The 14,672-nt window shown below is 33.4% G+C and overlaps 1 protein-coding gene across 4 annotated transcripts in view; it reads left to right on the top strand.

The window, feature by feature from the left end:
- Positions 1-14,672, top strand: part of rfx4 (regulatory factor X, 4) — a 41,543-nt gene that overhangs the window by 12,880 nt on the left and 13,991 nt on the right. For all 4 annotated transcript variants that reach the window (XM_073929005.1, XM_068214746.1, XM_068214747.1 and 1 more), the window contains exons 9-14: positions 2,116-2,216; positions 2,311-2,369; positions 5,033-5,177; positions 6,534-6,628; positions 7,334-7,451; positions 12,038-12,157. In XM_073929005.1, coding sequence (XP_073785106.1) covers positions 2,116-2,216; positions 2,311-2,369; positions 5,033-5,177; positions 6,534-6,628; positions 7,334-7,451; positions 12,038-12,157 — 638 coding nt within the window. The remainder of the gene's footprint in view (positions 1-2,115; positions 2,217-2,310; positions 2,370-5,032; positions 5,178-6,533; positions 6,629-7,333; positions 7,452-12,037; positions 12,158-14,672) is intronic.

Below are 14,672 nucleotides of genomic sequence, written 5' to 3'. Positions count from 1 at the left end.
AGAAAGTCACACTCATCCTTGTATTTTTTGCAAACACTTTATTTATTTAGACGTATTCTTCTAACCATAACATAAAAGTCTGGTGTTCAATGCATGAAAGTTATCAGTTCATTAAAATCCAAGTGAACTGAAATCTTATTCCGACTTTAGTATAGTATGTTTTTGTTTATAGTGACATCATCAGACAGTACATATTTCGAATATGATAACAATTTTAAAAAATTTGGTAATGGATACCATTGGCAGTGGTGCATTGCATGTGTGTGTGTGTGCTCATGTTTTTGTGACATATCAGGACACTAATTTGTGTAATGACATGGGTCTGACGTTACAAGGAGTAGGGGAATTATCAGGATATTGCCTGCATTTTCTTGTGAGGGTTGTATTTAGGGGAAGGGTTGGCAGGCCCGTAGCCAGTCTGGTGAAAGGCTTGGTACTTTTTTTCACACAAATTGGACCTTTTTGCAGTTATTTGCATCATTTTCTATTTAATTATTAGGTTCAAATACTGCATTTTAGTGACATTTTAAGCACTATTTTTTGCTGGATTAGCTTGGCAAATGGTCATCAACTACACTTTTTGATGTACCTAAAGATTTAGAATAGAGAAATATGAATATAACACTTATTTTTAAAATACAAACGTATTACACAGTATATGATATGAAAAAAATAGCAATCTGTTAAAGTTTTAAATTTAAAAAATGTAGACTATTGTCATTTATTAGACAAATTATAACTGGCCAGCACATTCGACTTTCCAAACCGAATTTGGCACGGCGTGACTTCAGTATGAAAAATTACGCCATGCTAAATTCGGTGTCTCAAATTCTGTACCGAGAGCCAACACATAATTCCACTTGGTCTTTAAGCCGTTTTTGATGGGTTATTTTCACAGTTTATTATGGCATAGATAGCAGTCAAAATAGGACAAATGAGCTCATGTATGGGACAGGTTCTGGACTTTAGTCAGTGAGGGGTGGGTCTTTCAAACCACACAAACCTCCCCTGGCTATGGGCGTGGTTGAGGTGGGGCGAAAGAAAATACAGTTTGTACAGTATAAAAAAATTATCGAAACTTATGGAAGGTCCTTGTAATTCCCAAAAACAAACATGTGTGTGTTTTAACTTGGAGAGGTATAACAGATATAAATCACACTTGCATTGTGGGCAAAATAAACTATATACAATTTAAATGTTAAAGAATTCCGGGTGAAATAGGTTTTAAATTAGGGAAAATAAAAATCATAACAGAAGAGGATTTTATTTGTCACAACTGACTGGACTGAGAATCAGTGAACCTATATTAAGTGGATGAACGAAAGAATCTGACACAAAAGTACTGTAAGTTTGGTGATATCAACTGACATATGAAGTTACATAAGATTCAATTAAATTTTCTATTCATCTTTTTTCTATAGCGCTTTTACAATGTAGATTCTATCAAAGCAGCTTCACATAGAAGATTAAAGTGAATTAAAACACTGTCAGTTCAGTTTTACAGAGATTAAGTTCAGTTCAGGTCAGTGTGGTTTAATATTCACTGCTGAGAATCTAAACACTAAAGAGTAAATCCATCAATGTGCAGCTCCACAAGTCACAATTTAATTGGATAATGATAATGAAGATTTGTCAAGATTATCAAATTTTTTTCTTTAATGTTAGAAAAGCATTACTTTTGATTTGATCTGTCAAATTTTGGTTGGTAATTTAGTCAAATAAAAAATCATCTACAGGAAAGATAGTCAGACAGTCAGGTTAAAATATATATGGTCAAAGCAGCTAAAGTTTTGTTCATATTTATATATTCAATTTCACCTTCAGCATCTTCAGAATTGCCTCTGGTACATTTGTTAAAATAAATAAATAAATAAATAAATCTGACAGCTTGGAATTCATCTCTTAAGCTAAGTAAATACCTTAAATACTATTTCCTTAAGGATCATTGCTAGCATTATCTGCATATCTAACTTTTGCGTCAGAGTAATTACCTTAAAGTAGATTTCCTGTCAGTGACGCATGAAATGTAATTGTGTCAGAGCATCCTTTGTTATGTATGATAAAACCCTTTAGTAAACAACATTTTATCCTTGTGTGTGTGTTTGGAATCTGCAGCCTCACTCAGGTGATCAGGAAGTTTGCCAAGCAGCTGGACGAGTGGCTGAAGGTGGCTTTACATGACCTGCCCGAAAACCTGCGCAACATTAAGTTTGAATGTATGAGCTAATGTTTTTAACACTCTCAAAAACATCCTAATTAATTCATCCTACAATTATTGTTGACCATACATTTATACGTTTTTATTCTCAGTGTCAAGAAGATTTTCTCAGATTCTCAAACGACAAACATCATTAAACCACCTCTGTCAGGTATATTTTTTATGATTAATATATGGGTTGTTGATGTAACATTGTATGTTTAGTGTCACACATGACAATAAGGAATGTAATTAGTGTTGTCATTTAAAATGCAGTCAATCTTTTTTAGACATTACATTTATATTTAGTCATATAGCAGATGCTTTTGTCCAAAGTGGCTTACAATTGAGGAGGCATACAGCGATTTAAAAAGTAGAGGCAATATACAAAAGAAGTGCTAATTATACAGAGCATACAAGAATTTAGTGCAAGAGTAAGTAGGGAGTTTTTTTGAGAGAGAGAGGGAGAGAGAGAGAAAAGTGTTTGTACAGGTGGTTTGTCACGTTTTTACGTCTTCTATGGATCTTTTGTTATAAAAACTGCTATTATTAATTTTTTAAAAACTTTTTTCAGCCAAATTTTAAAACTGTCTCATGAATAGTTCAATAAATTACAGCTCTTTGAAATTAAAAAGAAAACCCTAAAAACATTAATGAATACCTCATACCTAATTTTCCAAGAGGCTATTTAAATAAAAAAGTCATCTATATATTTCTAAACATATAATAGCTTAATATATTTTGTCACTGAAAACTTCAAGATCATATGACTCGACCCCTCTGAATCTCATGATATTCAACTGTTGTTTTTTTTGTAGCCATTATATAATTGTAAACTTTTGTTGTCTTTTGGTGTAAAAACCATATATATTTATCTTTAATGTCTAACAAGTTTGAGAAAAAAATATATTATTCATAATTTATTAATAAAATAAATACCACTGTGTGAAGATAAGTGTCCAACAATGAAGATAACTCGCTCTCGAGCTATTTGTTTTTTTATTATTTGTGTTGTTTTTGTTCATTTCTGCTGTCTCACACCAGGATGTATTCAAGATACAATTTAGTATGATCAAATTAGTAACCCCTTATAGTACATTTTCTTAAACATCAGACTGCAAACTACATAAAATTATTAGGCCTCCAGTTTAACAGAGCAAGGCATTTTCACAGTATCTCCTATAATATAAGTCTCATTTGTTTTATTTAGGCAAAAATAAAAGCAGTTTTTAATTTTTTAAAACCATTTTGAGGTCAATATTATTAACTGCCGTGAGCTATATTTATTTTTGATTGTCTAACAAACTATCGTTATACTATGACGTGCCTAATTAACCCAATTAACCAACTTCAGCCTTTAAATGTCACTTTAAGCTGAAAACTAGTTTCTTGAAAAATATCTAGTAAAATATTATGGACTGTTATTATGACAAAAATAAAAGTAATCAGTTATTTAGAAATTAGATATTAAAATTATAGGGCCCTATCATACACCCGGCACAATAAGATACAAAACGTGTTTGGCACAATTTGTTGCTATTTTCAAACCAGCACAACAGTAATTTTCATGTTTTGCACCACGTTGTTTAAATAGCAAATCCATTTGTGCCACTTTGTGGACTCATTGTTGTGCTGGTCTAAAAAGGAGGCGCATTATTGGTGTGTTTTGGTGTATTATTGGTGTATTTTGAGGAACTGAAAAAGACCACGCCATTGACCAACAGAAAGCTGGTCTAAAGTCCAGCGCAGAGCGCGTTAGTTATGCACCTATGCAAGTCCAAACGCTTACACATTGCTTAATACACACAGGATGTACAGCAACATACAATTATCTTTAAATATGAAAATTAAAGCAAATATGATGTAAATAGCATATGCGCCATGGCGTGACAACTGATTCTTAAGGGAATGGGAGATGAGACTGATTGGTTCTCCTCAAAACACATCCATAACTCATTAAGAGAATAAGCACAACCCTGTTAGACAATGCGCCAGGGTGCAGAGCTTATTTTTCCGTTCTTAACCCTCAACTGCATACATTATAACAGATCTATAAATAAAATATTTAACCATATTTTCCTTCTGGGAATTTTTTTTTTCAAGGTACTTTGATATGTTGCCATGTGGCTACAATGTCCTATAGTGTATCTAACTTTAAAATGTTTTCTAAAAATGTTGAACTTTCCTTATAATTAATAATTGTGTTGCTTGAATTGTTGTTTGTTTTGATTTAATTGATTTAATTGCATCATAACTTACTGGAGGTGATGTCTCAAAGTTGGTCCTGTGTTTTTATTGACATTTTTATTTGCATTCATCAACTACTCACAATAACCGCCAGCCTATCAGAAATCCCACCACAGAAAAACACTGTACGTCATGTGACTTAACCAAAGCACATCATTGGCTAAACTAAGGGCTTCTCCTTCCAACAAAAAAAAAATTTAGAACTTCAGTCTTAAAGAATCAGTGTCAGGAAAATGAACATAAATATGTTTATGTTTATATGGCAACACCAAGCGGTAGAGGGTTAAAACAGCAAAACTGGATTCGGACATGCCCTGAATGCTTTAACGTCATGCACTTTAGACTTTGTGCCTAGATACCTAAAATAGAGCCTATTATGTTTAAAATAGAGCCTATTATGTTTAGAAAACAGAAATTAAAAAAACAGGTGGGCTAATAATTCAGGAGGAATACAAATTCTGACTTTAACTGTAAATATAGAAATGTATCCTTCAAAAATGGTGTTTTACAAAACAAAAAAAAAAAAACTGTCCTTAACCTTCTGCATCATGTTTTCATACATGCACAACTAATTGGTTGCTTTCGCAGGCCTCTCGAACAGTGATCCACAGTGCAGACATCACCTTTCAGATGCTCGAGGACTGGAGGAACGTAGACCTCAACAGCATCACTAAACAAACTCTTTATACTATGGAAGACTCCAGAGAAGACCAGAGGAGACTCATCATCCAATGTGAGGACGTACGCTTTAGAATCAGATTTACATGGGGCAAAAAACTAGCAGGAATCGATGGGGAGTTATTTATAAGTGTACTTGCAGAGTTATTTCTGCAAAAAATCACACGCGGCGCTGTGTTAAAAGCCCCGCTGCTTTATGTTTGGGATTTCACACAGTAGCTGTCAACCAACGCTGAATCATTCCCACGACCATGAGAGACCAGCTTTAAGCACAGACACTGAGAGGTTAACCCTCACAGTTTGACACCCCGAGGAGCATTTCGAATTCATTTCAGCGTCAGCCTCTCACATGACTGATCAGGTCAAAGTTCAGAGATTCTGTCATGTCATCCTCAAAGAGGGAATCGGAGCTCCTCTCCACGCAATTCATACAGAGAACTCAAATCGATGCCAATGGGGATTTTTCTAATAATGTACACTCTTAGAAACTAATGTTGTTTATTGGCATCATTTATTAAAAAAATATCAATGCATTTTTTAATAACTTTTTTATTGTTTTTTTTAAACATTCAAACACAAAGACTTACAAATTTTGTCCAATAAACATATACACAACAATTGGCAATACAAGGCACAAACTAACCGTAGTAAACTAATATTAGATAAATACAATAAATAATGATGATTATAATAATAATAATAATAATTATGATGATAATAATTATAATTATACATATTATTATTATTATTATTATTATTATTATTATATTAATGATGATGATGCTGATAATAATAATGATGATGATAACAATAATTATAACAATAATGATAATAATACTAAAATTAATAATGATAATAATACTAAAATTAATAATGATAATAATAATAATAATAATAATAATTAAATAATGATACAAAAAAAAATACTGACCTTCAGCTTTAACCTAAATTAGTTTATTGCTCTGCATTTTAAATATTTCCTGCAGAATTGATGTCTTTAAAAAAATCTATGAAAGGTTGCCAGATTTTATTGAATTTTCATTTTTAGGTAGAATTTGATTTCCTCCAGTTCCAAATGTTTAATCATCCCATTAGATGTATAAATAAGCTGCTTTCTGTTTCCAGTTTAATATTGACTTTTGTGCCAGTAGACTGACAAATGGAACTATATTTTGTTCTACAACGATCCGTTCACTCTTTATGCTCCAAAGAAGATTGCTAATAGTGGGAATAGATTCTTTAGATTATTAAAAGAAAATTTCTTTTAAGAATCAGGGGTTATTTATGGGACCCAAAATGGTTCTTTTGTGGCATCACTGCATAAACACTGTTTTGAGCGTGTTAGCAAAGTTTACAAGCTGAATTTGAAAGCAGAAGCTCTTTGTCAAATGTATTGTAAATCTCTTCACAGTGTATCAAGAATTTGACAGACTGCTAGAGGACCAGTCTCCAATTGAAGCCTACATCGAGTGGCTGGACTCTATGGTGGAGAGATGTGTTGTGAGGGTAGGTGTACAGTCCATAAAAGTCATTTTATTCTTCTTTTTGTAGTATAATAAATATCAATTAGGAATTAATCATTTATATAATATTATATTATATTATATTATATTATATTATATTATATTATATTATATTATATTATATTATATTATATTATATTATATTATATTATATTGTTTAGTTGAATTAGGATTTAGCATTTCACCCACATTTTATTTTTCAAAAATTCTTAACATTAACTTGCCTTAAATATGCTTTCCTTGTTTGTAAAATAACTTTTGTGAATTGAATTAGATGCAGACACCAAAATGGGATGCCTCATGTTTGACCTATATTAAAGCCATTCTAAAGCAGTTTGTGTGTTTATTCAGTCAAAACTCTGCAGGTGTCAAGCCTATGCAAGTCTAAATGCCGTCACAACATGCTTAAGACCTTCCGTGATGCAATTCCCCAACTTAATGATGTCTTCATGGCCCCTTTTTGCGCCCATTATGGGCCCAGATATGGGCTTGTAAATCTGGTTGCCATGGGAACCTCTACTACCCACCAGACAATAGTTCAATGGGAGGGGTGTTTCCTTAGGGGCAAATCAAATAGTTGACTTGTTGACATGTTTTTGGTTTTTGGGGGTTAGACCCCAGCGCGGACCCAAAGGTTAAGGCCCCTGTGCCTTCCCCCAAGCTTTTCTCATGGTAATTCTTCCTTTAGGTGGCGGGGAAGAGACCCGGATCTCTGAAGAGGGTAGCTCAGCAGTTCCTGCTCATGTGGTCGTGTTTTGGGACAAGAGTTATCCGGGATATGACGCTGCATAGTGCACCAAGCTTTGGTGAGTCAGACTAAACCATTTCGGCACAATTGTTCAATTAGTCTAAATAATAAAAGTTTTGTTTTTAAATGGGAGGAGGGTGTAAACAAATGTTCTTAATTAAAAGTACTCAAATTAAAAATATTTTGCCAAAAGTACAATTGAAATCAGCTTAAAAATGTACTTAAGACCTAAAAAATAAAAGTACCTTAGTAAAAAATAAACTTCTGGTTTCATCATACCGAATCGTCTTCTAATGCAAAGTACAATAAAGCCTTTTTTTTTTTTTTTTTACAGAAAATGTCACAATAACAAATGTTTTCATTTGTTGTAGTTGAAAGCATAGCTAATGTATTAATAATTAATATAAACATTCCTGAAAACACAGCATTTTTTGTTATTTTATGCAAAAAAAAAAAATCTATAAACGACAGCTGTTTAATTTGACCTTTGTGAGAAATGTCATCACAAATGACCATATATCAAACACAATACTGTAGAGTGTAAATCCAAAGAAACTGTGATGTCTTCATTTTGTTTCAAAGCTGTATAACAAGCTAAAAATGTGTTAAAACCAAACATCATTGGCTCTTGCATGTAAAGTAAGCACATCTGTTTTGTGCTTACCAAATTTAAAGAAAATAAAAGGCAAAAAAAACAAGTACTTTTTGGGCCCTATCTTACATCCAGCGCAATAAGACACAAGACGTGTATGGCGGGATTTGTTGCTATTTTCAGACCAGAGCAACAGTAATTTTCATGTTTTGCACCACGTTGTTTAATTAGCAAATCCATTTGTGCCACTTTGAGGACTAATGTGTGTGCTGGTGTATAAAGGAGGTGAGCTAAGCCGCATTGTTGGAGCGCTGACATTTTGAGGAACTGAAATAGACTGCGCCATTGACCAACAGAAAGCTGGTCTAAAGTCCAGCGCAGAGCATGTTAGTTATGCACCCATGCAGGTCCAAAACGCTTATACATTGTTTAATACACACAGGATGTACAGCAATACACAATTATCTTTACAAATGAAAAAAAAAGGATTAAAATGTTACAAAATGTATTATTTTCTACATAAATATAAAAACCACTACCTCAATGCCTTCTTCATCTTGGTTGTGTATTTCAGTTTACTCATGACAATTTCCATTTGTTATTGTTATTAGCATATGCATATTTATATTTGCTTTAATAAAAACAAGTTTAGATTTGGCCACCTGTCGAGTTTTGAAGACGTATGCATCACTATGTGTGGCATAAGAGCAGGACGTATGTTTGGATATAACTCAGTTGTTTGACCACACTTGGTTATTATTGTTCATTTATTCATTTGCTGGAAATTAGAACTGAATTTAGGGTTTTGAAACAAATATTTAGAGTTTTGAAACAAATATGTGTGCTTAACAAACAAAATTAAATATGTAGGCTAATGGATGTCTTAAGTGGAGTGCGTACATCACCGTTTTTTTACAAAAGTAAAGGAGTTAAATAAAGTGTAAGTAAAGAGAATAGAAAAGAGGCTAAATGGAGGAGGCTCATTCTCTACCCTCGTGCTGCAGATGGTCCGTTTAACTGTTTCTTGCTAGTGAAGCATTCAGTTTTTCCACTTGCAAAGTCCGCCATGTAAAAAGCAAGTGCGCCATGGTGTGATGCAACTTACTCTTAAAGGGAATGAGAGATGAGACTCTGATTGGTTTATTCTCAAAACATACCCATAACTCATTAAGAGAATAAGCACCACCCTGTCAGACTATGTGCCAGGTTGCAAAACGTATTTTTCGTCCTTCAGTTTTTGCCCTCAATGCTTTTGCGCCAGTCAATTTAGACTTTGCGCCTAGATCATCAAAATAGAGCCCTTTATGTTTAATTAAATGTATGAGGAGGAAAAAAAAATAGATTTTTCTTCAGAACTGCAAGTCTGTATGAAAAGGTAATATCTGAGTGAAATGGCTTCAAGGCAGGTCTTGATTCCATCCTATGGGAATTGATTGCATCACTGAATGTTGGGTTTTGCAACAAAATGGTGGTAGATTTGAGTGGCACCCAGTTGTAAAAGATTACTTTCCAGGATCTCTGTAGGATCTTGTATTGAGGAACCATGAGGAATCATCCTGTATTGCTCAATTTTTCAACCACTGCCTCTGACGAGAGGAACAGACCCTCAAAATAGCCCTGCCCTTATTTCATCTCACATGACAGAAGGGACAAGAAGTCATTTCAAGAGAGAAAGGAAGGTTAAGGTTTTTGATTAAAGATTACAAGGCCACATTCATTAAAAAAAATAAATAAATAATGACTACTATATTTCATATGAAAAATGTGAAATTGTGAAATCACAATTTACAATGTATTGTTTAGCTAGCTCACATTGTTATTCTTAATGTGACTAATTAATCTGTGCAATTTAATTCACTTGCTTGCATAGCAACTGTATATTAATATCCTTAACCATGCCCCTATTACCGTTAGTTTGCTATGAGGAAATGATGCGCAAAAGAAATCCCCACCCCACTAAATATTCTGTTTCAGATAGAGGTACATCAACATACTGAAATAAATGTCTCGGCAGCTTTCTGTTCACACAGACTTTAAATAGAAGTTCAAATACAATACAAGTAATCCGTTTGAATTTTAACCGAGTGATGTACAAAAATAATACTTAAGCAAAGCGATCAAGTAAAATTACTCAGTTAATGACCCTGCTTGAGTTTCCCAATCCACAACACCAAGTGTCAACTTTTAACTAAGATGGCAGCTTTGCTAACTCTTGGCTTACACCACCTAGCTGTCTATGGCAAAGTAACTGAAAGAAGGGCCATAAAAGAGGTAAAGGCTCCCTCCCTGTCAGCTCTGTCTGTGAATATCAAAGGCACAGCTGGTTGCAGTGTTTTGATAATGCAGCGCTCTGTACAAAACAGCTAATTAACAAAGGCTCACCCCCACCAAGTCTTTCCCCCTTCTTCCCATTTTATGACCGGGCAGTATTGCGCCCAGTCCGCTGAATAGCCGCAATGTTTATTATGCACATAGTGGCTGGAGTTGCGAACACAATGCGAGGATTGTGCAATGCTCCTTATGAATTCCTTCCCCAATCTCATTCAGAACATGGACTCAAAGCATCATATGCTTCAGTAACTCTCTAGAGTTTACTGTTGAACCGCTAGTTTGGTTCTGACTTGGTTTTTTTTCCAGATCTGATTATTTAAAGCGCTCCAGTTAGACATATGATGATATTCAGTAGTTCAACATATTGTGATAGTGAACATGCGCAATACTGATATAACATGGACACTTCAAATACTCTTAATAATTGAACTTTCCGAAAATTTTTTAAAGAAAATTCACATTGTATTTGCAGTGGTGTTTATAATTGGGCCTTGCTAAATAGTTCAAACATGAGCATTTTTTACATGTTAATCTTTTCTTAGTTGATAATAGATGGAAATAAAAGTATACAATAGTATACTATTGTTACATATGTATACATTGTTATATACTAATTGTTACATAGATATTTAAATTTATGTATAATTTGTTTCATATACACATATATTTTATATCTATAAATATATAATTAATATACACAGTACACACAAACAAACAAAATTGATAAAATGGTGGATAACATGATGGGGGGAACAGTGGAAAGCAGAATGGAAACTAACCAAGAGCTCGTCCTCTGGGAAATAAGAGTACTTAAGAGTCTACCATGTAAACAGGGATTTTTGATTATCTTAATTCGACTAAGGTCATAACTGAACTAAATTGAAATCAAATTAAGACATGTGGAGTATGCCGATTATAGTCGCATTATTGAAGTGCAGTACAGACATGTAAACACCCCACTATCGCCATTGTGTAGGATTTTCAATGCATTTTGCTATACACACATGGCTGTTTGACATTATTCTCTGCACCTACCAAGTCAGTGAAGGACCACAGACACATGCATTGTGAAAAGCGGAGTTTTTTTTTGCCCATTCAGCGTGCGGTATCAAATTCCATTAAAACAACACTCTTCCAGCAGTTCATACACGCATCCAATATCTCGTTTGTCACAGGGGCATGCATGAAATGTTTCTGAATGAAAGTGAAAGTGCCAAACTGCAGTTAAAGTCGACAAATTAAAAATGTGCAGTTGATTCAGTAAAGCAATACAGTAGGTATTTTCTTATTATACCTGTTAGGGAAACTTTTGTTTATTTCTATACTTTTATTTTATTTTGTAACTTAGTACATCAATACAGTGATTTTACTGTATAATTTGATTATTGCTTCAGCAATTAATTGCAACATGTTATTTGATAAGCCTAGCTCCAATAATCCCGCTTTAGATTCAGGATTGAATCGGTGTCTGGCATGTCCTTTTTGGAAGGCTTCATTTATCCCTGGTTTGGTTCTGAATTGGTTTTGAGATCATACTATTTAAATGCAGTTCAGTTTTACACCAGTTAACAACATCAAATCTCTTTGTTTACTTGAGAATCAAATTTAAGTTAAAGTCTGGCCCATGCTTTATATGGAGAGTCCTCAAAGCCTTCATTTATGGCTTGTTTTAATCATTAAATTGAAAGAATGTAGTTTAATTGGATTCTTTTTATTTCCAGGCTCGTTTCATCTGATTCACCTCATGTTTGATGACTATGTACTTTACCTGCTTGAATCTCTGCACTGCCAAGAGAGAGCCAATGAACTGATGAGGGCGATGAAAGGAGAGGGCGCACCAGGTAAGACCCTAATTTGTCATTAAAACAGTAGTTTTCTGAAGTTGACTACTTGAAGAAGGATTCGGGTTTCGTTTTACTATATAAACAACTGTCAAATTCAGCTATGAAAATTTAACCTGATGTTTTTTTTTAAATCAAGCTGAAGCCCATAAACCTTGGCCTGTACCATAAAGCCGGTTTAGCTGGCTACCCAGTTAAGTTTCAATTTAGTTGAATTAACTAATTTTGGCTTTTAACTAATTTTGGCTTTTAGGTTCTATGAAGGAAGTTCGGCTCAGCTCATATAATACCATGCTCCATTATATATTATGCGTTTGTATCAGTAAGAGTGTAAGAGAAATGGATATAAAAATCAGTCGATACAAAGAAAGCCAAACACATTTGATAACAAAATAATTGCTATAATATGGCGATAGAGCTTAAATAAACTTTATAAAGCAAAACAACATTATGTACACATATTAACACACAGCTGTTCTGTGTTTGTTCCATCAGTTGAATTTTGAAATTACATTTTTTAACCCAATTTTTTTTTAGCTATTATAGTTGTTAAGGTTAAAACAATCCAACAAAGCAACCCAATATTTTTAACTCAACCAATGGGTTAAAGAAATAACTCAACGTATTTTAGAGTGTACCATGGCAACAAAGTTGTGCTGCTATTATGTTACCTAAAACCTGAGACTGCTGCAAACTAAGATGAAACTTAACTGGCTAGCCAGCTAATTCGGCTTCATGGTACAGGCCCCTGCTGTATCAAATGCAAATGTATATGGCGTACATGATCAAACATGGATGTAAATCTGTTTCACACAATCTACCACAAGCTTTCTGTTGTCTGGTTTGTGGTTTATAGTTTTTTTAAGCATATAAAAGGCATAGTGCACATCTTTTTGTTGTAAAAAAGTAAATAGGAATAACTCAGCATTATAAGGACTGTAGCGAGCTGGCACAGGTCATGGTAATTTTATAACATAACATAACATAACATAACATAACATAACATAATATTCATAATACTCATTCATATATTAATTTTCTTTTTGGCTGAGTCTCTTTATTAATCCAGGGTCGCCACAGTGGAATGAACCGCTAACTTATCCAACACATTTTTTACGCAGCGGATGCCCTTCCAGCTGCAACCCATCACTGAGAACCATCCACACACACCCATTCACACACATACACTACAGACAATTTAGCTTTTTCATGTATTTTGACCATGGGGGAAACCGGAACACCCGGAGAAAACCCACGCAAACACGGGAAGAACATGCACTCCAAACACAAATGCCAATTGACCCAGCTGGGGCTCGAACCAGCGACTATCTTGCTGCGAGGCGAAAGCACTACCCACTGTTCTACTGTGCTGCCCATGATATATTATAATATAATATAATATAATATAATATAATATAATATAATATAATATAATATAATATAATATAATATAATATAATATAATATAATATAATCATATAATATAATATAATATAATATAATCATATAATATAATATAATATAATATAATCATATAATATAATATAATATAATATAATATAATATAATCATATAATATAATATAATATAATATAATATAATATAATATAATATAATATAATATAATATAATATATAATATAATCATATAATATAATATAATCATATAATATAATATAATATAATATAATATAATATAATATAATATAATATAATATAATATAAATAGTCTGCTGTACTGTTAGAAAATTATTATTGGTTATATTGAATGTAAAGTTTCACATTTATGCATGTATTCAGTAAATCACAATTATACCACAATCAGCCACAACTATTTATGTAAAGGTTAAAAAAAACTGCTGGATTTAAAAACATATAAGGACTATAATAATTGTCAAATCCATCATACATGCAACTCACACATTTATAAGCTTATTATTAGATTCGTGACAATTCAGCTTCAACCACTCTGTTATATGCAAGTTAGGTTTGCTGTTGATTTTTCAGGTAGATGTTGTTCAGCATTTCCTTTTTGATTGACCTGAATTCTGGCATCTGGTTAAGACATTGGTTTGATGTTAAGACGTCTGCTGTGGCATCTTGCACCAGCATCCTGAACAAACAATATGATCTTTTTTAAAGGGCCATGAAACCCCCCACTGTCGGTTCAAGTCTACCTCAGAATTTTTTCAAAAAATGCATCATAATGGGCGTGGAGCTTTTTAAGCAGAGGCAGGAGTGGGCGTGGCCAGCAGAGATGGGGAGACGGAGGGGCGCGAACAGCTGTTATCAGTTAGCTCACAAAATGAGACACAAACCATGAGGAGACGCATGATTTTATAGATTACAAAGTTAAAATGCAAAGAAATAAATAGTAATTTAATGCCCTGCTACATTTGTTATTCGTAATTTCATACACATAACCACAATTTATATCATTATAAAGATAATGGTGTTCATATAAACACTATAAATGAGGACTTCTCCCTCAATCCCCGGGTCTGAATGCAGACTCT

The sequence above is a fragment of the Danio rerio genome, chromosome 18, assembly GCF_049306965.1.
Source record: "Danio rerio strain Tuebingen ecotype United States chromosome 18, GRCz12tu, whole genome shotgun sequence".
Taxonomy (NCBI): domain Eukaryota; kingdom Metazoa; phylum Chordata; class Actinopteri; order Cypriniformes; family Danionidae; genus Danio; species Danio rerio.
The sequence above is the reverse complement of the archived record's forward strand: the minus strand, read 5'-3'. Positions and strand labels throughout refer to the sequence as shown.